General features: G+C 31.8%; 4 protein-coding genes and 1 long non-coding RNA gene across 6 annotated transcripts in view; 3 read left to right on the plus strand and 2 right to left on the minus strand.

Moving 5' to 3' along the window:
* The first annotated feature begins 1,017 nt into the window (after positions 1 to 1,017).
* On the plus strand, positions 1,018 to 5,526 carry LOC143191166 (uncharacterized). The gene is made up of 3 exons (XM_076395974.1): positions 1,018 to 4,706; positions 4,809 to 5,242; positions 5,295 to 5,526. Exons 1-3 carry the CDS (start codon positions 4,065 to 4,067, stop codon positions 5,371 to 5,373), a joined length of 1,155 nt encoding a protein of 384 aa, XP_076252089.1. The 5' UTR covers positions 1,018 to 4,064; the 3' UTR covers positions 5,374 to 5,526.
* Positions 5,527 to 8,028: 2,502 nt separating this feature from the next.
* LOC143191169 (uncharacterized) lies at positions 8,029 to 10,514 on the plus strand. Its single transcript, XR_013004429.1, has 3 exons — positions 8,029 to 9,032; positions 9,310 to 9,625; positions 9,980 to 10,514. It is a non-coding gene; the product is annotated as an uncharacterized LOC143191169 (long non-coding RNA).
* A 9-nt stretch (positions 10,515 to 10,523) lies between these two features.
* On the minus strand, positions 10,524 to 21,538 carry LOC143191163 (MAPK/MAK/MRK overlapping kinase). Of its 2 annotated transcripts, XM_076395971.1 has the most exons (11): positions 21,403 to 21,538; positions 21,230 to 21,344; positions 21,064 to 21,153; positions 20,919 to 21,017; positions 20,706 to 20,865; positions 20,458 to 20,636; positions 18,563 to 18,667; positions 18,335 to 18,505; positions 11,445 to 11,547; positions 10,737 to 11,044; positions 10,524 to 10,686 (listed from the first exon to the last, which is right to left on the minus strand). In XM_076395971.1, the coding sequence occupies exons 1-11, from the start codon at positions 21,434 to 21,436 to the stop codon at positions 10,539 to 10,541; spliced, it is 1,512 nt and encodes a 503-aa protein (XP_076252086.1). In that variant the 5' UTR covers positions 21,437 to 21,538; the 3' UTR covers positions 10,524 to 10,538. The 2 variants fall into 2 exon arrangements, with proteins under 2 accessions (XP_076252086.1, XP_076252087.1); XM_076395972.1 differs by lacking the exon at positions 21,403 to 21,538 and having other exon boundaries at positions 20,919 to 21,003; positions 21,230 to 21,276.
* A 236-nt stretch (positions 21,539 to 21,774) lies between these two features.
* Positions 21,775 to 22,695, minus strand: Trs31 (trafficking protein particle complex subunit 31). Its single transcript, XM_076395978.1, has 4 exons — positions 22,456 to 22,695; positions 22,277 to 22,403; positions 22,039 to 22,221; positions 21,775 to 21,984 (listed from the first exon to the last, which is right to left on the minus strand). Exons 1-4 carry the CDS (start codon positions 22,608 to 22,610, stop codon positions 21,886 to 21,888), a joined length of 564 nt encoding a protein of 187 aa, XP_076252093.1. The 5' UTR covers positions 22,611 to 22,695; the 3' UTR covers positions 21,775 to 21,885.
* A 222-nt stretch (positions 22,696 to 22,917) lies between these two features.
* Positions 22,918 to 26,908, plus strand: part of LOC143191165 (procathepsin L) — a 50,170-nt gene continuing 46,179 nt past the window's right edge. Inside the window, exon 1 of the mRNA XM_076395973.1 lies at positions 22,918 to 23,112. The gene's annotated coding sequence lies outside the window, so the exon portion shown is untranslated. The remainder of the gene's footprint in view (positions 23,113 to 26,908) is intronic.

The raw sequence follows: 26,908 nt of genomic DNA on the forward strand, positions 1-26,908 counted from the left end.
CATATTTTTGTTGCTTGATTTGAAGTATTCTGCTGCCGAAGACCAATAAACACTTTTAGAAGTTTACGGTGATGTTTTATTACTTACACGTTTAAATGTATATTTCTATATGATTTTCGATAAAGTATACTAGCTGATAATAAATTAATGACATAAATAATTTAATCTACCTAAAAATGTAAAGATATTGAAGTTGCGTCATTCCCCGTTTCTGAAATACTAAAAAACAGATAGGTGAATTTATACCAACAAAAATATCGATGACTATTTTATAAAATAATTCTTATTTTTGATATTAATTAATCTCTTGTTCGAAGCAAGCATGTATCTAAACAAAAAAGACGCTTAGTTTAATAACTATTATGGATGAGCGAATGTTTATTCAGACTAGTGATGGAAATCCGACCACATTTTATTAAGCTAATCATGTTTCTGTCATAACAGAGTAAGGGAGTAATTTAAATATGATATGTTACTAAAACTTGTTTTCACAGTCATAATATGTCTGTATATTAATATAACTATGTCACGAGCTAACACTCCCTACATTTTGTAAAACGGCATTTAATCAAATCTCTTTGCCATTTAGTAAACAAATAATTATATATATATATATATATATATATATATATATATATATATATATATACATATATATATATATATATATATATATATATATATATATATATATATATATATATATATATATATATATATATATATATATATATATATATATATCGGCTTAGCAAACATTTTGCATCCCTTTTTGAGGGAAACAGGGGCACCACGATGGGCGTGAAATTAGGCACGGTTAAATTTTATATCGAGGAAGCAAGTTAAATAATTTTATTGCCATTTTTCGTTTTTTTAAAAGACTTTTATTTAAGACTTTACGATATAGATAATTTCGATACAATTTATAAAACACAAATGATTTTTCATGCGAGAAGAATTTTACTACGAAAATAATTTCACGTGTGAAAGTAATTGTCGTTCCGCTGGTCCGTTTTTTTTTAATTTTCACTTCGTTTGGAATATTAGTATTTGATGCTTTCTGTATTGGCGTTGTGACAAAAATTCCTCTTGAAGGGGAATTCTAAGTTCGTTTGGAATGTTAGAATTTGATATTTTCTATATAGACATTCTGCCGAAATTCCTATGGTTATTATCGATTTGACAACATCACTCCTTTCCCCTCATCGAGTGGGATGTTAGGTTGTGGTCCTTGGTCTTCTTCTGGTTCCCTGTTTTGTACCCACATTTTTATTCCAATTATTTCCCCTTTATTTAATTGCGATTAGGAACCATTTTGCCTTTAGCGCATAAAATTTATAATTGTTAATATATTTTATAGAATTAGTGAAGTTAATGTTACAAATTTTAATTAGTATATTTTATATCGGCACTGTATTTGTTTATATTAACAGTGCTGTATTTTATCAAGGTCCTGTTGAGTGAGAGGGACCTGGTTGTGGTGAGACTGGATGTTTATCGGGACCATGGTCTGCTTGACAATAACGGGGTTTGATATGGAAGGCGATAAGGATTAACCTGGAGACAAATCGTGCATTGGTTAATAATCTTCATGGCATCTTAGTCCATGTTAGGCCAATAGTAATCCTGTTTCAGGGTTTTAACTGTCTCTGATATTCCGTTATGATTGTTGCTATGATATTTTCGTATAAAACCCAGCTGCGTTTTTCTCATTAGTATATTCTTTACAATACGTCTGCAATGCGTTATCTTTAGTCTGCTGTTAAATAATTTAGGTATTATTTGGTAGCACAATCTTTCAATCTCCTTATTGTTTGTATAGAACGCGTAATTCTTTAATGGGTTAAGTCGTTTTTTAAGAATTCTTGTAAATAAGTTTTCGTCTGATTTGGCTAAGTATATTGTTATTGTAGATTTATTTGGAAAATTTCAATGTTCGCTGAGTTTTACTGATGTTTTATTGGACTTTATTATTATTATCTGGTTCTGGTGTCAGAATGTGAATGTGTCAGAATCCTGTGGACCCATTTCGACATTTGGTGGATTAGCCAACAATTGATCGATCTCTTCATCGAAGTTCGAAGGATCAGTTACATCATGCGATACTTGTGGGACCATTTTGTTACTTAATATATAGGATTTTTCAACTTTGTGAAATCAAATATGCTTTACGAATATGCTCAGCAGAGGGTTTTCCTTTAGAACTTTACAATATTAAAACCATCTCATCATTCGCTGTAGGTTATTAAATACGACAGTTTCAGTCGTAGTCCATGGTTTCTATCGCCAGCAAGATTCCATACTTGTAATCTAAAGCAACACCAGCAAAAAACCGTTTAGTACTAGTTGGACAAATTGGATCATACAAAAAACCTCTCTGTTTAGTTCTGATTTGGGCAAGGAGCTCTAGCCTAAGTAAATTGGTCGATATTTTTAGTGATAGAATTTCTTATTTATATTTACTAACATTTTAAAATAATTTTTATATTAAGCAATTTTAATTACTTAGGGTTATTTTAAAATTATTAGTTTATTAATGATAGAAATGTTTTTCTCTCTCTTTATTGTCTACTAGAAGGCTCAGACTCAAGAGTCCCAAAAGAATCTTCTGACTTTTATCTTGTACCTCTTTTTACAGAAACTCAAAGGAATGTTGAAACGCTTTAGATTAGGAATTTGGTGTACTTGATAGATTCCATATTATTTAGATATTGCACTTCTCATTTTAATATTTCCTATATCTTAATTGTTGCTGATTCTTTATTTATTCTCAATACTCAAAATTGTTCAATATCTTCGCAATATTATTAAGAGTTTTTTTAAGGCTAGGCAAATCCTTTCGTTATCTTCAATGGAAATAAGTAATGAAATGGGAAAGGTTAAAATTACAAAAACCATTAGATACTTCAAAATACTATTTTATTTTAAGGACGTTTTAGACGTCTCACTCCTCTCACCGTTCAGTTTTGTCTTGATATATATATGCGGTTCCTCGAGTCCTTAGTCAGTGCCGTAACAATTGCTTGATATAACACCTCCCTCCTAAAGAAACGACCACAGAGATGTACGTGGTCGTTGTCCTATCGGGAGAGTTTATATTGGTTGGTAAAATTATTTTTGAGTATCGCCTGCACTTTCGTCTGCCAATTTGTTTCTGTTGATATTCTAGATTCTAGTAGACTAGAATTCTAGTGTCCTAGATGTAGATTCTAGTGTTAATTCACAGCAACTTCAGTCCGCCTCCGGTGGCCTTACGCCCTGAATGGCGATGCATGTACCGGGAATCCACGGATTAGGCCTGTTTTTCAAAGCATGAATGTTTCTTACTTGCTATACTTTATGACTAGGGATCTTAGAACACTTTCAATCCACCTTTTTTGTCCTTAGAGCTTCAGTTGCGATATTTTTTCCCAAACTCCACTTAACTACACCAACGAATACTTCCCGTAACTGTGGAATGCTAATCTTGATAATAGCTCAATAATAATAATGATCTTCATAATTAATTTGATTTCGGTTAATTGAATGAAAAGATAATAGCCTTATGATCTCTCCGGAATCCTACCAACTGCGTTAATTATGAAGCAGAAAGGGATTAAAACACAAAACTATTATTTTACTTCAAAATAATGTTGTATGTTAAGGAAAGAATATGCGACTCATGCAACGGCGATATAAAACGACTACCGACACTAAGTATTTTTATTAAACCCAACCACTATCTTCACGTCTATTTTTAGACGTCCTACTGGTTTTCCCATTCAATCTTAATACATGACCGCGATTCCTTCATATGCAGGACCGTAATAGTGGCGTGATACACATTTTAGACTAGACTTAGAAGAAAAACTAAATTAACATTAAAAATACTGTTAATTATTTATCGTTAGTTTAAACGGTATTTTACAAACGGGGAAAGATTCGACTAAATAAATGTTTTATGCGTTCGTTTTGTTTTATCTGTTTTATTACTTTATCAGCGTTGTCAATATATAACGATAAATCTGATTCATCAATTCGTATTTAGTATTGTTAGGTGAGGTGATAAGTGCTAACGAATAATAATGTATAACCAGGATTTCCCTGTAGAAAATATGATGGAAGTAGTGGAACTCGACTTAAGCAAATTACTGGTTGATCAGCTAGAAGAGAAATTTGGTGATCCAACATTCGTGTACCCAGAAGGATTTAAAAGAAAGATTCAAGTTCCCATTTCTTTCGCGAAACAATTATATTCTTTTTACATAGAGTCTGTTTTCGACCAGATGGAAGCGACTTTTGGAAACGAAACCGTGAATAGTCTGAAAGCAGAAGACGAAGAATTTTCCGAATTATTGTATGAAGCTGAAGTCGATTCTGCAGCAATGGAAGAATTACAGAAACCATCAACATCCGGTAACGTAATTACTAAAAGGAAAATACGAAAGAACAAAAAAAAGAAGCAAGTGACAGTGTACAAGAATATTACTCCCGAAGAATTGGCATTTCAAATGGAGCTAGAGAAATTGAGCCAAAACTTTCCGTTGATAGAGAAAGAAACTATAATGCAACTGTTGCAAGCTGATAACTATGAAGAAACTGTTAACGCCTTGCTGACCATTCATTTGCCTACTAATGACAATATCACTGATATCAAGAAACCACCCTTGAATGAAGATTTATTAAAAGAAATTCAAGATGACTTCTTAATGTATAAAAATCAATTGGTATGTTCGAAGTAGAGTTTTTATCATATTGTAGCATAGTTAAACATATGTAAAATAATTTTAACGTTATTATTCTACTTTTGAATAATATTTTATTCGTAGAAGTCGAAACAAGTTTATGGAGAAGATTATCGAAAAGATGCGGAAACTTACTTTAAAAATCGAAAAAAATTATATGAAAAGGCCAATAATTTTAAACAGAAGAGACTAATGGGAGTAGCTGAATTCTATTTGGACTTAGCGATAAAACAGACCTTATATTATGAACAAGCTAGTTCCAGAGCTGTACTCGCTTTTATAAACTCTAACTCTAAACAATCCCGGAATAACACCTTAAATTTACATTTTCTACGACTCGTAGAAGCAAAAACTGCCGTGGATATTTTCTTAGATGAAAATATCAATTCTTTACGTGAAAGTGGCAGCAAAACCAAAAGTCAACTGCAAATTATAACAGGCAGAGGGAAACACAGCCCAGATGGAAAAGCAGTTTTACGGCCTGCAATTCAAAGCCTTTTAAAGGAACGAGGATTGAAGTAAAATTATATCATTTTATTTAAAAATTAAATTTATATGATTTTATTTTAGATTTAACCTGCTTAATGAAGGACTTATTGCTGTAAAGATAACAAAGGCTTCAAAACTTACTGTAGAACTAAAAAAATAAATAAAATAAAAATAAAAATAAATATAATTTATGCAATATATTAAGTTATATGTACTGGCTATGAGAATCAAGAACATAAATAGATAACGTTATCAAAGTTGCATGTACAGGTTTTTGGATAGACCACCGAACAATAAATATTATTTAACTGAATATTGATTATATTGACAATGGGATCAATAGGTAGTTCCAACTGCTGATTGAAAGATTTCGTAAGCTGATTACCGTCATATAATGGGGGATAAATACTGGTTTAAAAAAAGAGATTGTTCTCAAACAGTGTAACAGAAAAATTTATAAATGTTTCGAAAAGTATAATATAATATGAATATGAAGTATATATATACAATACACATCATTCATAGTATAATATAAGACAATAATACATTTTACAAATTTTTCTCTCTTTTAACTTATATGTTCATGAATTAAAACTAAAAAAAACGATAAATTTTAATAAAAATTTGATATGTAAGAAGATACTTGTTATTTCTTTCTCATATTTATTAGTTTTTTTATAATAATATTAAAGAGCTAGATCATGCGCATATATTTACAGTTACTCCCTCAAAGATCTGAGAGCACTTTTATTTATATTTACTAGTTATCCTTGTGGTCGAAATTCGACCACTGTATAGCAAGTATGCGTTAAAAATATTACTAAAATTAATTATATAATATTATAAAACAATTCTTAAATTGCTATATGACTTTACCATATGTATTAAAACAATAAGGAACACAATTAGATAAATTATTTTTTACAATTTAGAAATTTATATTAAAGGGATGTATTTACAATCATTAAATTAACTTAAAGTTCAAAAAGTAAAATGTCATATAGTCACGTATATTATTACATTGATCTTTAAATACTATTTGCCCTAGGTGTCCCATCTATGCAAATTATGTAGTTAGTTTCATTTTAACTGCGGGATATTTGCTTTGTATATTTATGAATTCATATAGTATTCCTTTATCCATATTTTATACCTAAAATATATATTAAAAAAAATAAATACACCAGGCTAATTAAAAGAACAGTATGTAAAGTTTTGCATATTTTACCAACAAAGTTTGAAAATTTCAAGTCAAGTTGGATGTTGTTAACAAGGAATGACATGAGCACATTCGAAGATCTAAAAAAACGACTTTACATGTTTGAAAGATATTTTACAAAAGTTAATGATATAAAAGTTGAACAGGTAGTTTTAGTGATAAAATCAAGTAAAGCAAATCAGAGTAAAATAATTAGAAATAAGTTTAAGGGTAAATGTATTTGTAACTATTGCAAACAAACCAGGCCATTGGATTAGACAATGTCAAAACTGGATTGCTGATGGACGACCGTCTAAGGACGCAATACTGAAGAAGGAAAAGGACAAGACAGTGGAGACAAATACAGTACTATTAACAACATGCAGTGAGATTTTTTCTGCAGAAGTAGATGAAAAAAAATGGTGGATTGAAAAAGGGGTTAAATATATGACAAGTGGGTCAGATTATGTCAGCTACGAAGCATTCAGTCAACCACAATACAAATGTATTACGACAAAAAAATGAATGATGAAAAGGGTTCTTCGTTATGTAGCAGGGACAACTTACTGCAAAATCACGTACAGGTCGAATCCAGAAAGTGGAGTGTTACAGTGATGCATATTTCGAAGGATGCTTAAAAATAGGTTGATCAACATCTGGAGTTGTTATAAAGTATTCTGGAGGACATTTCCATGGTTAACCCAAAGACAAGCTACGGTGACAACGTCAACTACTGAAGTTGAGCTGGGATTGTTTGGTCAAATCGATTGTTTCGCACGATTGCAAGGGTTCAGGATGTTCATCTTAGAAATAAGGTTGGCAATCCTGAATATCATCGCAGAACTGAACATATATCACACAAACACTTTTTCATCCAAGAGAAGCTTGCAGAGGGAAAACTCGGAATTCAACATGTCTCGACAGAGTAGCAGGTGGCCGACATCATGACCAAATCACTTCAGAGGACTCATTTGCGGTTTTCGTGTGATGAATTGGGGTTTCCGTAGGATTGGAATCTTTTTCTTTGTTTGATTATTGTTCTTAACAAGGGAAAGTGTTAAAATAAAGTTTTTCTTCTTTAGTTAAAAGAAGGCTTCTGTGTTAAGTATAATAACGAAACATCACTAATTTTTAGGGATTTTTAGTTATGGAGTTGTTAGATAAATATCTAAGTGTCAGTTAAGAGAAAAACCACGTTGTTGTCATATAAAATTCATTTTTCGTTTATAGAGCCTTCAAAAGTTTAGATAGGTGTATTAAATCAATAAAGCTGTTTGTTAAAGTAATTTCAGAATATCAATTAATAACCTAAGATCTCAACAAATATTAATATAGCAGCATTTAGGAATTCCATGTTTCAATATTTTTATTAATATAATAGGGTAACAAAAAATTTTAAAAATTATTGAGAAATAGTAATATACTTGATTGTATTTGTATTTGTGTTACCTGGACAACTAGTAACTTTTCGATTTTTTAAGTCTTCGATGTTTCGTTTAAGCCATGTGAATTTTTTTATAACATCTTTATTAGATACGCCTAGTACAATCTTAATTATTATTATTATTACAATTAATTTATTACTACTTTTCCTATGTGCTTGGATTAATTAACAAGCAAGACGAGTGCGAGAAAATACATCAGTATGTATTCCTCAAGCCATGTGAATGGTAAAACTTCTTTTATTGAAGTTTCAACGAATAATAATTCAAAATTACTTATATTTAACGATAAATAAAATCATGGTTTTCTCTACTCTGTATAGGGCCTAACAATGATCTCCGTTCTTTTCTCTTTTAAAATCAATAGGGGAAGGATTGTAATTCTTGAATTGTAAATCTGCATCTTGCGTCACGAATAGAAAAAGAGTCGAAGCGTGGATTTGACCGAAATAATAATTTGCAACAGCTTTGCGACTGTTTCGACGGTTTTTAGTCGATAATTTCCAGCGCTAAATTATACCTATTTTACTTAATTATATTTATATTACTAACATAAACATGGATATATTGAAATGGATTCAGAACGGTTGTAGAAAAAATTTTTTACTTGCTGAAAATAACTGATCAACTGTATAGGATACAGAATTATTTTTGGTCATTGTCAAGAGTAGCGGATAAACTGTCCACGAAAAATTAGGCAGTTTGTAGCAACAAAGCGTATAGCAAGAAAAAGTGACAACAAAGCAAAGTACCTGTTACGAATTAATTATAATTCGGGACTGAACAGATTTTTTTTGTCACTTTCACGGGTATGGTCAGTTCGCTACTATACGATAGTACGGTGTTGATCGAGAGGGGACGGGGACACACATAAAATGTACATATAAAATAATAAATTAATAAATAAATAAGATTAATAACACAAACAAGGGGGTTAAACTTAGTATAGGCTAGATTCTATGGTGAAAATTGATCTCTCGTAGAAATATGAGGAGTCTGTCTGCATTTTATCCTGTTAGTTAAAATTTTGCAGTCCATATTTAGTTCTAATCTGGGTGAGCCGTGGACAGTCGTTCAATATGTGGTAGACTGAAATAGGGACACAGTGAGCAGGCGGGCTCGAACTCATCAAGTGACCGTGCGAGAAACGACAGTGGCCCAATCTCAGCCGATTGAAAGGTATGGCATGGTGGCGAAGGGAAGGAACGCGAAGAGAGGAGAAAAAATCAGCTTTAACCTCAAAGAACCTGTTATGGTTGGCCTCCTGGGTCCAACGACGTTGTACCTCGATATTTGTGAAACAATATACGAATGGTATAAAGTCAGTATGGACACAAACATCCGTTATGGGGAGCGGAGATGAGGCTGCCGATTTAGCCGCCCTATCCGCGCGCTCTTTTCCCGGTATACCAACGTGAGAAAGAATCCACAGTAAACTTATCCTGATCCCATTCAGATAGAGGTTACGGGTAATTGACAGTGGCCAAGGGATGGTTGAACTTCTGTTCCATGAAACAACCGAGAGCATTTCGATCAGGATTAGCCATTCTTTGAAGGTTTGTGTTGAAATGTACGATAAAACTTTGAATATCGCGAAGAGTTCAGCGATCAATAGTGAACCCTATTCAGGGAGCTTGAAACGGTATGCCCGATTGTTCACCATAAATGCGCTACCAAACCCGCTGCGAGATTTGAAGCCATCGGTATATATGTGCTTGCGACCAGGGTAAGAGTGGAGAAGTTCACAGAGAGAAGTTTGGAGACCGAATAAGGTAGGGATAATGTTATTTTTTATAAAATTGACATAATGATATGTTTATGAAGGGATAGTGAAAGGTCTAAGGGGGAAAATTGGGGTTGTGGACAAGAAGGGTATGCGAAACAGAATTAATAACACCCCTTTTGGTTTTGAAATAAGAGAAAAACTTTATTTACATTTTTGCCCTTTTATATCTCTTGAGCAGTATGTCGAGGCTAACTACAATACCCTCTACTAGTTATTCATCTTCTCATTAGGAATGGGCTTATAACTATTCTATTTCTAAATGCTGATAATTTAACTTAAATATATTGAGCAATTAACTCTTCCTTTAAACGTAGTTCGCTTTTTACGTCATTTGTTTCAGTCTGTTCCTGAGCTGCTAAACCTCCGGATTTGCCTTTATCTTCCATTGAATTTAATGTCAATTGTTTGTAGAAAAACCACGCGACTGGTTTGCCACTAAACATTGTCAATATTGAGATTTAGGTTTGGTTGATGTAATGGTCAAAGCGATATGATGGTTCGAATCCTACTGGTACATGGTCGTAAGTTTATGTTTGTGATTGTTTATAATAATAATTATTTTTATGGCAAGAGTTCCAAATCCTGAAAAAGAAAATGATACCAATCACAGTCAGTAACTAAACTGAGTAAGACTGGATGCTTTCTGGGATAATTTCCAAGTTGGCCAATCGGTAGGCTGAATACCGACGACCCTGATTCGGAGCCCACATTAAACAATAGTTCAAGTCCAGATAAACTCCTAGTTGAAAAAAGAAGACGCTAAAATGCAACAAAAATAAAGATATTTATTTTATTTTATAGGGACTAGAGACTAGAATTTGTCTGTTGAATATTTTATATTAATATTTTATATTTAATACCACTAAAAAAATAAAAACAAATAATTGATTTTAAATTGTTTATTTGTGCTTCTTGGCATTGCCATTTGCTGATGAACTATTAACAGTTCGGGATATTTTTTTATTGGGTAGCCCACTGGACCGAGACTGGAAGAGATTGCGGTCCGTTTTTGATTTGGAATTTGGTGTATTTGATGAGTTCGAGTTTCTGCAGAATTAGGATTTTTAACACTAATTTGCGAGCACTGAAATTTTTACCTGGAAGTTTTGAGAATCAGTTCGACACTTCTCTTCAAGCTGCTTCTCCTGGATAGTTTGTCGCTGTTATTGGTGTCCGACGAGTTGCTCCTCTGGTGTTCATCAGCCATCTTTGATATTTTGTAATCAATCAGTGGCAAACTGGAGATTTTCCGACTGGTATCGCTTTTCTTCATTGCGGGATAGTATGGTATCTCAATTGATGGTGTTCGCGATTTCGATGAGCCCTTGATCTCTTCGTTTACCCTAACGTGACTAGTTTTTCTATTTTCAGTGGTATATGTCTTTTTAATGGTTTTAGAGTTAACCTATAGTAGCAATCAGGGTAATTTAACTGGAATACCTTTTAAAAATATTACCGAATAAAAATTGTTTGGGGCTTATTTACGTCAGGTTTACTTATGACAACACCATACTCACAAAATATACGTAATAGTTCTGAACATTTAGATAACTAATTTCTAAGATATCGATTCTCTAAGAAAATTGTGTGAAATGATATGTCTTTGTGACAAGGCTTTGTGATAGTCGACATAAGAAGAGTGCAGAGCCAGACGGAATGCATTCATATTTCAAAATGGTGAAAGATCTCCAATGGTGTAATAAGCAGATAAATATTGAGAAGTGTATTGATCTTGGAAAACGTGAATCTCAGGGTAATTATGGGAGTATTAATTACTAATAGAGAATAGAATAAAATATACTTACATAACTAGCACTACGGAAAGCTTCAGCTGAATTTCGCTTACCATAGTCCCGAAGCCTGTTGCAATCTAATTGACTTCCTTCTATGAACGGTTCGAATTTATGTCTGAAATCAAAGCTGAACTTAAATGTACATTCAAGCATTCTATAGTGTTTCATACAAAATATGTTTATAGTGTTTCGTGGGCGCAATAAACAGGAGGAAGATTTTACATAAAATTTACATTAAATAAATAGTAGAACGTAACAGAATTCACTATTTTACAATGTTTAACTGAGAGGCCAATAAATATATATCCTAAGAAACATGAAATATGAAACGAGCTCTATACTCATGAAAAAGTATCTCTACTTCTAAGAAGTATTGCAGATCTTCGAAATAGTTCCACGAATGATGCTCAGTTTTAACAACAAGTTTTCAGGAGACTAAAACATATAATCATATATGGGCTACATTAATTCACCCATCCCAAAAATTATTTGTTCTGAATTATTTAATTTATAGGGTCTTCTTTATCCGAACCAAATTCCTTGGACAATGAACTTAATCACCTCAAACGGGCCTTTCCTCAAAATTGATACCATTTGAGCAATATAAATAAAATGGACCTACAAATAAGTAATAAAAGCAAGTACTCATTTACGATAAAAAGGGAAAACAGACAAAGATAAAATCTAGAAAGTTTCTCCAATGACTAGTTCCTCCGGTGCATCGGAGAGATATTTAAAGAACATATCATCAAAGTTATTTTCAAAGCTTACGGAAAAATCTAAAGTTTTCCCTAACCCTAGAAAAGTAACAGGTGTATACAACGTCCAACGTCAGTGTAGCAAAATATACATAGAAGAAACAGGAAAGATAAGTACACAGATATAAGAACGTCAACGATGTCTGAGAGATGGATAGACGGTTCCGTCAGAAAAACCCGGATATTGACCACAATATGCAGTTCAATATAGTCGAAATTTTAGCTACTCCAAAAGGCTATTTTGAGAGAAAATATCGAGAGGGGTTTAATGTGTATAAACCAAAAATAATCTCAATATTAACCAGGGCTATAAAACCAAACATGCCGAGATTGGACAAAATAATATGAACACTTGACACGGAAGAGAGAGATTCGTAGTGTCCGTTGATGTTAATATGAGTAGTATTGTTCGTTAATGCGAGTAGTAATATATATTTGACTAATAAATTTCAATGTAATGTAGTAGTGAATAGTTTCCGACAGAATGTTGTCTCATTCTTGTGCCAAAACATCGACCAATTGCATCAATGATATTAGAAATGGAAATCTACTCCGCTCTAAAACTCAGTTCAATTATGTTGAGATATGGCGATTGTGCTGGCCAGGCAAGATGTTTGGTGATATTCCGAAGCTCCTCAAACCAAAACTGAACTTTTGAACTTTGTCCTGTGTATGTGGGCTCATTGTCATCTTGGAATATTTCAGTGTTTGGCAGCAATATGCTAGTCCTAGTAAGAAATTCGTTATTGACGATGTGGAGGTATTCATTCGCAGTAGTCTACCCACTGATGTGAATGAAAGAACAAGTTAAATACCACGATATTGCGACCCAAAATGAAAATGTAACCTCCCATTGCTTGACTGTAGGAAGCACACAGTCCATGTCGCAGCTTCTTTTGGGGTTCTCCTTATATAAACCCGACCACTTCTAGAAAACATTTAAAGTATGACTCCTGGGATCGTATCACATTATTCCAATCACTAATTACAATTATCCATTATTGTTTTTAATTTTTATTGATTGTTTTTTGATCGTCGCACCACTTCTTTCGCAGCTTAGCGTTGGTTTCCGTTATAAAGAATATTGGAATCGCAATCCCTCTATGAATTAGAGTTTTTATCAAAACAGTATAACTCAAGTGCGTGTTTAGTTCCACTGGCAATTTGACACGCAAATAGTGTTGGCAACATGCAACAATATGTATTATATAGCATGGCGTTCATTTTATTTTATCTATCCCCTGCAGCTACTATACGATCATCCCAGATATATGATTCTTAGTGCCAGATCACCCAACCGTGACAGGCACTGGTTTAAATGGGACAACCTGATCAGGAAAGCTACAGTATCAAAGCTCCCGTCCTGAAGATGCAATCTGTAATGATTGCGAGACATCGGCTAATTTAATTTAAATAGCTTGATAAATAATTTGGGGCAGACTTTTTTCGGCTTTAATTTTACTTATTTGCACGCGTTCTTCCTCTTCACTTTGTTGTCTGATTTCGTTCTCCACTAAATCGTATTTTCCTTCATCTAAACACGCCGACTTGGGTTTGGTAATTTTCTTTTTGGGGTGGTTATGTACTTTGTTATATTTATAATTTCTCTTTGGATAGTTCTTAACATATGTACGAGTCACTTTACTCCCTGCTGCTTTCTTTCTATATCTACTGCAATTTATTTTGGTATATAATAGTTAAAACTTAATTTTGTATTAATTCCATTCAATTCTCAATAATATCGAGCGGCGGTTCTTCAATAAGTGCACATGTATACGTGACCCCCAAATTTAATGCCTCCTGTTAAAAAGAAAACTAATTAAATTCTGTCCTGTCATTATTTCAAGACGCTTATTATGCGTAACGTGAAAAATCTAGTCTTTCGCTTTGCTTTGCACTCGTTGGGGGAATCTTCGTTCACTGCACATCGGAATATTAGATCTGATTGGTCATTCCTCCGCCGCCCACACCCCGTGTTCACCGCGGCAGTCAAATGTTTACGCTGGCCCGTGTGCACATGAATTCAGTACATTTGTAGCTCACAGATATAATAATCTGCGTCGAAACGGGAATTTTGTTAGAATGACGGACAATTACAATTTTTACCTAACGTTGTGCACCCCCAAAGTATTGAACCACGTCCCGCCGCTGATAGGATCATTGTAATACTTAATATTTTTTCTTGTAAATCCTGTACTTTTACTTAATTTTAATTTGTCCTTGACATCATTGCTGTTCATCACTACTGAAATAGATTTAATAATTTGCCGGCTTGGTTCGCGAAGTGGTAAAGGTGACAGGACGGTCCACCTACTGTTTCGATAGTCGCGAATTCGAATCCTGCTGGGGCATGGTCGTAAATTTATGTTTGTGATTGTTTAATATTTGTGATTGTCCTAGACAAGAGTGCAAAATCCGACAAGGTAAATGATCCTAGTCACGCCAGTAACCAGGCTGGGTAAGACCGGATGATTTCTGAGTTGCTCACTCGCCAGTCGGTAGGCCAGTCCAGATAAACCCCTAGTTGGTAAAAGGAGACTTTAAAATATAAAAAAAAGATATTTAATAATTTCTTAAAACTCAAATTGCAAAAACCAAAAATTTATCGGTAAAACACCTCATTGCTCTATGTAATGTAAATGTTTCCTTCTTCGTTTTTAGTACACAACAATAAATACAGGAATATAGCACCATTTTTCCAAATATCAAAGTAATATAGAAATATTTCAATTCATGTTATATTCACTAGGTCGGTTACCAATCAGAAATTGAATTTGAATTCGTGTTTCATCGAAGAAAAGAACTTCGTCAGTCCTGTTTGTCTCTAAAACAACCAACAGATGGTTGGTTTACTCTTAGGATAATTATAAATATTCAAACTTATATATATATATATATCTAAGTTGTTTAACATATTTTAACACCTTAATAATAAGTCTAAACATTTTGTACTAAAGTGTTTTTTTAGGAATAATCAATAAGGGCAGTAGAATCGAGATAGTTTCCTATTTTTAAAAATATTATGATATTCCCTTAACTTTTAGTGCCTTGTATGTATATACGTATGTATGATCTTGTCTGTTTAATGTTAATATTTTTTTATATCAGTTGCTTGAATGTATTCTGGTAATTTTTCTACTCTAAAAAGGCACTTGTTGAAAAAATGGTAGAAAATATATTAATTAAAATATATATTCACACCTTTTTCCCATCTTTTGATAACATGGCGATGAATGAAATGAACGGTTCTGTTTTGACCATGATTCAATCATCGATCTTCCGAATTTCTGAACCGTTTGCCAGTCAATCCATGACACATCGATCTGAACAAGTGATATTCAAAACTCTCTTTATCTAGTACCCAGCGTACAGGGTGCGACAGATCTACCCTCTACAAGTGCAACAGTTTATATCTCTTTATCACTGTTTATATCTTTATTACCTCTGTTACTCGGTATTGGCAATCTCTTTACAATAATTTATCGTTAAATTGGTTGAATTAACTTTTGTACACATCTGCAGTAATAATTCAATTGGCTTTGGAAGTTTATAATACACTGCACCTTGCTGATCCCACCATATATACAGTATGTAAGATTATATGAGCATATAGATGATGGACAAAAAATAACACCTATTTCAATGTTTATATTTAAATATTTGTGTATTAATAAGGAATTGAGCCATCATCAGCTTTTATTACAATTTAGTTGCAATTTTTTGTGGAATTGATTTGTAAAGTGTCCGAATATTTTAACCTTCGCCATGCTTAGCTGTAGAAGGGAAATCGGGCCGTTTGTAGAAAACAATGTTCACGAAGATTCATCGAACTATGCCACATTATTCCAATCCGCAAGTGTCCAGGTTTTACGCTAGTTGCATCACTTCTTTCGCAACTTAAAGTTCGCTTCCATTTTAAAGGATTTCGTAATGGAACCTGTTCCATAAATGTTAGCTTTGTGGAGCTCCTACCATACTGTTTTTGTAGAAACAATATTAATCAATGTAATAATAAACAATATTAATTATATTACTGAGTATCAAGTATCATTCTTCTTCGCCGATGATGTTTTACCAAGTGTTCAAATAAACATTAACCGTCACAGACCAAAGTATATATATATATATATATATATATATATATATATATATATATATATATATATATATATATATATATATATATATATATATATATATATATCCTGTAAATATCCTTCTTCGATATCTCCTGAGTTAACACATAACATGACTCTCCTGGGTTAACCTATGACTTTTTGTGCTTGGAACTGTAGTAATAGATCTCTTTTAATTGCTCGTGACAATACGCCACAGATAATTATTCTTATGTTGTTTGTTGTTTCAAATAATGAAACTGCTATGTTGAAACGGTTAGAACTAGTATTATCAGCCAATTCATGGTAGCCATTTTTCCTCTCTTTGGATACCTCTCATCGCATACAAACGTAACAACATAATAACGTAAAAACAGTTAATTTACCAACTGCTAAGTTAATACTGTAAATATTTTCATTATAATACTATTAATGAAAAATCAATCATATTAACAAATTTTACTTATAAAAAATATTATTTATATAAATTTTTATTAATGAAAATGTTTATGTATTGTGTAGTTATTTGGTATTTGTAGTCTCGTGTTTAGTTTAGAAATTCTGTCCATTCTGTTTTGTTTTTGCTCAGTATTCTCTTGCTCATTCTACAATATATCCTTGATATCTTGGTTCCTAGCTGTCTTGGCCTCTTCATTCCAAACTCTTTCATCCAAAAATATTACAAAAAAGCTGGCCTTTCCTTAATACTTTTTGATTTCTGAAGGTGTTTGACTTCGTATTGTCTGTAATTACAGTATTTATATTTGACACTCATCGTTATATCACTCTTGTTTTCTTATCGCCCATTCCGCTTTATTCCTGTATAACTTATAATATAATATTGCGTCTTCTTGCTTTACCAAACGTCCTTTTGAGTGTCTTATTTATGGCTGACTTTAGTCCGTGTTCTATATTTGTTCATAGAAACTAACAGCTGTGTGAAGCAGAGTAATTAACCTTTTTCAGTCCTTCTTGTCTCCCTCTTTATGTATTGTTGTTGTCAGTGTGGTTTTCTATAATTTTGTTATATAATTTAGATGAATTTTTGACCAATTATAACAATTTTATGAGAAAATGATATAAAATCTGACAATGAGAAGTATTCGAGACATGCCAGTAGTAAGGCTCGGTAAGACTAGATGGTTTCTAAGTAGGTTACTCGCCACCCCGTATATACGCGTCGCATAATGGAAATCACATAGTAGAACAGTCGATTGATAAAATGTATCAAAAACACCATAAAGAATATATCTTTAAAATAGCCGATGCCAAAATTAATTGTCAACATTTATGATCTGAGTAGCCAAGCCAAATAATGTCAGATAGATCATACCGTAAAAAGAAGATGATCCTCTGAAGTAAATATAAATCACTTCACAGTAGATTGGAATAAATTAATCAGATCAGAATCATAGGAAAACCGACCAACAAGCACATATACTTCATATTTTTTAAAACTCGACTTTATTGTGCCATCAAAGCTGAATCAAGGATAAAAACATTCCAAAAAATCTAATAATCGCAACAATGCAATTTAAATTATGAGTTCACATCACCACATAATCCACATCGAAATCGAAACGGAATGTTCAAAAGCATAGAGTCTCGCTTTGCATATGGAGAGATCAGTAACGTGCAGTGTATTACAAACTGTTAGGATTTAATTGAAAGGAATTATTAATATTAAGTTCTTTGAGTGTTTGAGCAGAGCTTTCGTTCAACAAGTCATTATCTTTAAAACATTTTTGGTCCTCGAGAAATCATTATCATTGACGTCAAAATCATCACTTTTATTAGATTAGATTAAAACCAAAAATTGACATATGATGAAAAATATTAAATGTCGAAAATGTAATTATGGGTGTTCTATAAATATATACACTGAATAATTAACAATAATACTAAATCAAAAAGGGCTGTTTTTCGTAGAAAAGTGTCAAAACCGTTTATATTTATTTTGCATTTTCACCAATAGATATCGCTGATCAGAATACATGCAAGTGCCAATATTTTTCTAAGACGTATTTACCTCATATCATCAAAATATGAATTGTTTATCAATCTACGGACATTTATCCTTTTGTCAGAATCATATTCTAACATCAGCTCCAGAACAGATCGGCCTTGATGGGTTAAATTTGGTAGCAGCGAATTAATTCCAGATCCGCGTATTTTCGGAAACGCGATACAGTTCCTGGATCTAAAAATCAGTTCAGATCATATCATTATTATTTAGGCTGTTATTAATACTTTGAACCTGGATTTTAATTTGTTCAGAAACTGAACTGGGGGAGATCCCACGACTTGATGTATCTTGGATAACTGATCAATTTCATTACTACCAGGAAACAGAGGCAGCAATCTGCAAAACAACAGTATGGCTAAAAATAAACTTGATAAGTATGAGGTCTAATGTCTCTAAATAAACATAGAATTTCGTGTGGTTGAAAATTGGTTTAATATAATCAAAAAATTAAAATATTTTCCATCATTTCTACAATTTCTTGTTCTCTTTTTGGCAACATGGAATTTCGATCGTTTTATGATTAGTGTTTCTATGCACTGAATAACACAATAATGCTTAATGGAAAACTGTTCATGCAAAGAAATGTCAAGACCTTGGAATTTAATAGCTAGGTTAGGCTGATCAATAAAATACATGCAAGCACTGAATATAAGAGCAAAATGTGCCATTTTAGTTATAACATTGAACCGTGTGAATGAAAATGGTTTTTAACTTCAACAAATTAAGCTTCGAATTCTCACTTGCTTCCCCTTTTACCTCAGCCTCTAATCAAAAGAATTATCATCAAAGAGATTGAAAGAAACAGTATAGCAGCCTTAAAAAAATGGAAAATCAGACAATCTACGAGCAAGTCGAAGAATAAATGTGAGAAAGGAAGAACAATGAGCAAATTATTAAGTAGCATAATAATATAGTGGAATATTCTTCTCATAAAATAGACTTTGAATATAAAAATATTTTGTACAATTTATAGTGACTGCTATTATATTTTTGTCTGATGAAAATTGCTTCCATGAAACGGTTTTGAGGTATAACATAAGCCAGATGTCAGAGGAAATTAAGTTTAGCGAATAAGCTGGATGTTGAAACCAATTGGTACTTCAGTTCACTGATTTTAGCAATTAATTTAATATGAGTGAGTATCTTAATAGAAGATAATTGTTCCTTTTGTGAACTGAGAAATTTTCTGAGTAAAATGTCTAAAAAAAGTCTTCAACAAATCTCTCCACAGCTAGCGAGCGGCAGCAGTACTTCTGACATCAGACAATATTAGTCCCATATTTTCAGATCGCTTTATATGATGTTGTTATCTTTTCGGAATTGTTCGCTGCGTCTTCTATCCAAACGTTCGATATCGCCATAGTCGAAGTCTATAAAGAACTCGTACGCCTTTCATTCGATAAAGATGCCCTCAGCTTTCTAATCTGCATCTTTGCATTTGTTCCTCAACCCTGTATTGATTGTCGCATCATATCGAATAACTTCATTGCTTATTAAAATTGGATGCCTTCCGATTGCCATTGCGATTTACAACAGCAGTCGTCAGTTGTCAATACTTTGTTTTTTTCTTTATTAATTCTCAAGGTCTATATCGTGAACTACACTTGAAGCTCTGTATCAGAGAATATAACGCTATAATCAACGATTGTCAAATCAGTTAAGAAGTTTATAACGTGATATTAATCAATATATTCAAAAACAGTGAAGACTAGGTATCTTTGATGAACACTAGCTCAGATCTTAAATGAATTTGACCAACAACTTAACACTCACGCGCAGATAATGGACCCATTCAGTAAAATGTGTGAGGCAGTTTAATAATTTTTTGCAGGATATATTCAGTTTCCAAAAAAGACCAAAGTGAAGGCCAGTATCTACTGTTGTAGCAGCAGAAGATCTGAATTGAGTTTATTCCGTACGATTTTAAATTTACGGACAAAATTCCTTCATCATCTAAAAATCTATTGCCCCTTTCTTCTACTGGAACAATTCTACTCGTTTAACGAGGAACAGACACAAGACCTGAAAATGATAGATATGGTCGGCAAGTCAAATGGAAAAAGGAAGAAACAGCAAGATTTGAATGAATAGGAAATGAAATAGCATTGCAATAAATAATAACTTACGTGATCATTTCATAAAAAACACACCCCACTGCCCATACGTCCATTTTTGGTCCATAGTTGCCATTGGTTAACAAACATTCTGGTGAACGATACCAACGAGTGGATATATACTCAGTATAAGGCGGCACACTATAAATACCACGCACTGATCCTAAATCTGCTAATTTAATAATGTCATACTGCAATAAAATTAAAAACATATAAGCAATATATTGGATATTACTTGAAATATAGTCTTAATTTATTACCTTCATGATATTATACAATCTGGAACCTTCGATCGATGGAAATTTTATTAAAATATTTTCTGGTTTAACATCCCGATGAAATAAGCCGTTTCTATGTAGATGTTCTAATCCTTTCAATAATTGATACAAATAGGCTTTAGCCTTGTTCTCTGATAGACCTCTAGAAAAGAAGCAATAAATACTGATCGACTTTTCAATAATCTTATTGGCTACCTGGGCTTGGAGCAGGTTTTCTTTCGCGCTTTTATGTGATCATATAAGCTCATATCCATCAGTTCAAACAAGAAAATCACTTGACCTGAAAAAGAATCGCTGTATGTTTGGTTGCATCACTATTGCTATTACAAATCATTCTTACTAGTGATACTCGAACATATTTAGAATATTTATATGGTACGGTACTTTTTGAGCAGCTACTACTTCAGCACATGTCATTACACATGATTCTCTAAAAAGATGTATTTTTTAATTTAATATATGTGATAGGGTTGTCATTTTAAAATGAATTTCTGAATGTAACTTACGATTTATAATGTTTTTTTAATTTCTTGGCCGCATACAATGTCCCAGTAGATTTCTGTTGACATTTTAATACGTCGGAAAAAGAGCCCTCTCCAATCTTTTCCAGTATCCGGTATTCTATAATAGAACTGAAGTTTTAAAATATTTTATGAAATAACAACAGCTGCATATATACTTGCATAAAAAGTATCTATGTGATCAATGCTCATTGTTAACTAATTTCTATTCACAACCAGAGGGTATAAATAAGTTTAAAAATATATGATTAAATTTCAATGACACAACATCACTGCCAAATATCCAATGACTATGTCAGATACTAATAACAATACTATATATACTCAACTATACATCAATGTCGCTTGTTAGTATTTTTTGGTTACATGCTATGACTTAAATGAGTTCATTAAAATTTAAAAAATTGTTTAAAAAATTATAAAACTGTGGACCAATTTCATTAAAAACAATTTTAAAGTAGAAGATTTTTAATTTAAAAATATTTATAAAGTACAATAAAATTACGGAGGTATGAAGACTAAAAAAACACTAATTTCTAAATCACATATTTAATGAACATGTTATTAGAATCATAAACATAAATTATAAATTTTAAACTTTAAATAAATCATATATTATTTAATATTACATCATTAACTTTCTATCTGTCTTCTACTTGATTATCTCTAGCTAAAACAGAATCATCAAATTTTATCATGTAAGTTGTACCTTTATGCCAATGGGCTGATACTTTAGCTGGCTACAAAAGGAGAAACACATTAAAATATCTTGGTTGTTATTCGGAAATATTTACAAATCCTGTTCCAGTTAAGACTGCTTCAATAATTCCTGCTACAAAGACAGCACAATTTAAACTACTCTTATCACGGGGAATTGAAATGAACTTATTCACTACTGGTTCTTTCTCCATTAAATAGTATGTATTTTCATCATCATTGGAATGTTCTAATTTGTCTGCTTCTTTACCAAATAAAGCCTAAATCACATATAATATTAATGTTACTATACACATTTATTAAATAATTATATACCTTCCAAAAAGTCGATTTAACATATAGTAAAATACTTAATAATTTGGTTTCACGTTTACCATTTCTTTCTCGTACAAAATATAGATCTATTAATTTTCCGCCCACTTTCTGACCAAGTTCATGCAATCTGAAACAAAAACACAGTTTAACTATTTTCAAAAACGCTACGAAATATTTACCTATTTTGTAGCTCTGGTAATGTTTGTGATTTGTTTTGACAGTATTGAACGACCTCCGAAAAAAGCAAAGCGAACAAGCTTAAGGAAATTTCTCCTTTACCTTTACTTAATGGTTTATCGACTAGGCTTAAACGGTTTCTACCACTCAAACTCATTTTTTCTCGATCAGAATAGCTAATTTGTTTTGTTGTGTTTCTTAACTCATCAAATTAGGTTATATTTTACACCGTGACATTGACATCATACTGGTATTCGGCAACCACCAATACGTTAACTTTATAATGAGTTTTTATTTGAGCAAATCGAGAAGAAACTGCGGAAACATTTAATTGTTTATTAAGATATTTAGCTGATATTATGCTGTGTTTAACGTTGGATGAAAGAAAATCAATTATGTGAATGAAGTTAGTTTAGGAAGTAAACACATTATTTTAAACTAGCACCTAAGGGCATTTATTTAGGCAATTGTTCTTTGCATTCGGCAATGGGATTCGCGGAATCAGCTACGTCACCTTCTTCTAACGTTTAAAAGAAGTAAATGTCTTTAGCTGTGATTTAGTATCTTCTTGTTGGTCCATGAGTGATACTCGCTGACTATCGTAGATTTTGCGACAAATAACGCGCGCAAGTTCGAGTTTATTTCATTAAAACTTATTGGTAAGTAATAATTTCCAACAAAATATAATATTTTATTTTAAATTAAATAATAAGGAACCTAAATAGATCTAAATGAATTATATGTATAACTTTGATAATTTATTAAATATCATTAATTATAATTTATCTAATTAATTAGTGGAAGAAATAATCCAACAATTGGAACACTTTAAAAAAATAATGTTTCCTTCATTTATTTTTATTAACTATTTAGTGATACTATTGTTCATCTCTGTTATATTTTATTTTTATAAAAAAAAGTTATCAAGCGATTTTTTATAAATTTCATGCATTAAAAAATAATAGAGGCTGGTAGAAAGCAGACTCCAAAATGTAATAAAACAGATATTACTACTATTTTATGTCATCGCACTTTTATTATAACAAAAATTAAAGCATTAAAAAATAAGATTAAAAGTACTGAGCAATTGTTGACATAATAGTGTATATCCTCATAGCACCTGATTGTTACAAATGGGAGAACATAACAGTAGATTTGTTGATATGTCTTGATAAACCTTTCGACAGCATTAAACAATTAACTTAATCTTGATACGTTATCTTTCCTGGGTTATCAATTAAAAAGTGTATCCTTCTCGACACCGGATCAAATGCTCATACGTATTAAGGTTATTCAAAATAGATTGCGATCTGTATTACGAAAATATTGTTGATAATCATGGTTGGTAGAATGTGACAAAACATTTTAGGGCGTGGCAACTTCAAACTTTTAATAGGTTGCCTTTTATTGTTCGGATCCAGTTTTTAAATAATATCCTCTGCCTTTTCTTAGCGTTGATATTCTTAATTGATACACCATGATTGCGTGCAAATTGCAATGAAACTGTTAATAGTTTCGTTATAAATCATTTCAGTAATTGAACGCCACTGAAAACGATTACATCTAAACTGAAAAAAAAATTTATATACATACGCAATATTTAAATAATTACTATAAATAACTAGCGGTTGTATAATAGCCAGATGTTCGATAAAAGTGAATTGTCTTGAATGATGCTTGGTTATTTTTCAAAAATCACAATGATATAATGATTATTATATGGAGAGCTATCTGAATTTGGTCGATTTTTTTGCACCGGAACATATTAACAAGAATCATTCACTTTTCATCATATCGTGTTGGTCATATATGCAAACAAAGCGAAATTTAATACTGGAGAAAACATAAAAATAATTTTGAAGTCGTCGTTCGTAACCTTTCCTCATATTATACATCCAGCCATGTAAATTTCAGCCTTCGCTAATAGGATGTTCGCTTAAATTAACATTTAATCTAGTGATAAGTTATTGATACTTGATTTTTTTTTGGATTGAAGTGATTTGCTTGTTAAACTACATTTATTGTTTACTGATAATCGGTTGGCACTCAACATAACTAGTTGGTGAATAGTCCATAAGTACATGGCAGAGAAATATCTAAGGTCTACCTAAGAGACACTAAGATATTTTTAAGATTTCATTAACATATTATTTTTAAAGAGTGTTACATTCAACCCTGCTCTAACTGTTCGATGCCTATATAGAAAAAAATGTTTTGGTTATTTTGGTCAATTCATTTAACCATCTTTTTGATATAGGGATGTGTTAATTTTATCCATTAAAGAGTTTTTGTATTTTGATCGAAGAGCTCGAGATTCCCCCAAAGTTTCATGTAAAATTGTAAAAACATTATTTTCTGATCATATTAAAGCCATGTCCTAAAGTTCGTTATAAGATTTTCAAAAATTGTAGTGTTTATTGATGTTTTATATGTTCAGGAACAATTGCAAATTTTAGGTGACCAGCATCATCAGAGTTCGATGGTGCGAAGTCTTCATGGTGCTTATTAAGGGGCTGTTTCGACGCAATATTTAATTCATCAGCTTATGAAATTTTATTTTATCCATTGCTTTGCAAATATTTGGAATGCCATAATATTTTGACACATCGTTTGATGGTTTGGAATTTATGTATTGTAATTATCAATAATATTCTTAATGTTAAGGCATTATATAAATTTCCAACTGAAAGGGTTGTTTTGATATCGAATTATCGCTCACGTATTGTTTATTATATCACAATTGCCATTGACCCATTAATTGGGTTACGACGACAAGTTTTAACATGATTTTAAGTAAAATATTGCATTAAAAACAATATTAAAATTTTTAGGAGTGGCAGAGTATTCTCATTTTGTTTCAAACATGGGCACATATGCGCCAAAAACAGATCTATAACAATATTTTTTATAAATCTGCAATAATATGTTTGGCATATACTCTATTTTTGATTTAAATCAATCTTCAATTTTAAAACACTATATTTATAGCCCGCGACAAAACTTTAGCATACCACAGATTATTCCTTTCAACTCTTAATAAAAATAAATGTTTAGCTTTTATATAGATACTGCATTCATATAAATATTACAAAGAGATGATTTACTTATAGATTCGTTACGCGGAATCTGTAACAAAACTAACACAGTCGGATAAAATATGTCCTATATTTTTCCCAATTTCGGATTCTTCGCAGCCTTTCATATACATTTTTTATGTTCAAATCGAAGTAGTGCGCTAATCACTTCAAAATTTGCACATTGTGTTCTGAAAAATAGTTTTTAAGGGGTTTCGCAGTTTGAACACACATTTCTCTTTGTTTAGGTAAGTTTCAGTGTTAAAATAACACGTTAATGTATTACACTATACTTATTTGTAATTTTTTCTGTATGAGTTAATAACGAAAATGTGTTTCATGTCTTCAATGTTTTTATTCAATATTTTCCTTCGATTCGATCAATGTTAATTATCTTTAATGTGAGAGCTCTTGATTTTTGTCATGTATTGCGTCAATAATATTAACCATGTAGGTAGGCTGTTTTAGAGATAAATATTTTTGGCACATTTTATCCTGGAAAAATTGCAGTAGTTTGTAATATTCAACAGCTGGTAGTTGTTCAGTATTTGACCCTCATATTGATACTAGGCAAATATGAGATATTCAACTGACTTTTTTTATTACCTTAGTGGATCAACAGTTCGACTAGTGGGCAATAAGTATATTTTCTGATAATTATTATATACATGACATATAGAAGATTACTTCAGTAAGTGACGTCGTATGTAAAATATTTTATTATAAATCTTACTCTTTACTTAATTTTATTATAAGTCTATACATGTCCATTAATAAGATCAGATGGTAGTAAATATTTAGTATATGAACTTCGCTGTTATTGCAGCTGATTGACACTCTTTCGAAGTACTTAACACTAACATTTTGATTTATACTCATTATGACTTCTAGAGGAATATCAAGCAGAACACCCAACTCTTTGTTTTATAATTGTTGAATTATGACTATATTAAATTTGTTAGAAGTCTCTCATAGCGGAATTTCGTAAGACCAAATGGACCTAAGTATTTATTTGTACAGCAATATCTTATTTCAGGGTAAATTCAATTTTTCTCCTAACAAACCTACACCTTTCGATTAGTTTTTGTCAAAGCTGGTTTCGCTTAGCAAGTGTGTGCTTCTTTCAAGTTTGACGTTGGTCTAAATCCACGGCAAACTGAGATAAATGAAGGAAATATTGTGATCCAAACAAGAAAATCAACAAAGGAAATTATATGATTGGCATTTAATGTAAATTCAGTATTAGTTGAAAATTCAAAAAGCAAATAAAGATAATTAATTAATTAGCTGTTACGTACATGCGCCACTGCTCGTAAAATGAATACGAAAAACATAAATAATTTGAATATAGAAATTGACCAACTATATTCGAGTAAGCGAT

Source organism: Rhynchophorus ferrugineus, unplaced genomic scaffold (genome assembly GCF_030347505.1).
Source record: "Rhynchophorus ferrugineus isolate W39M unplaced genomic scaffold, kcgeb_rfMv2 rfM2, whole genome shotgun sequence".
NCBI classification, from domain to species: Eukaryota; Metazoa; Arthropoda; class Insecta; order Coleoptera; family Curculionidae; genus Rhynchophorus; species Rhynchophorus ferrugineus.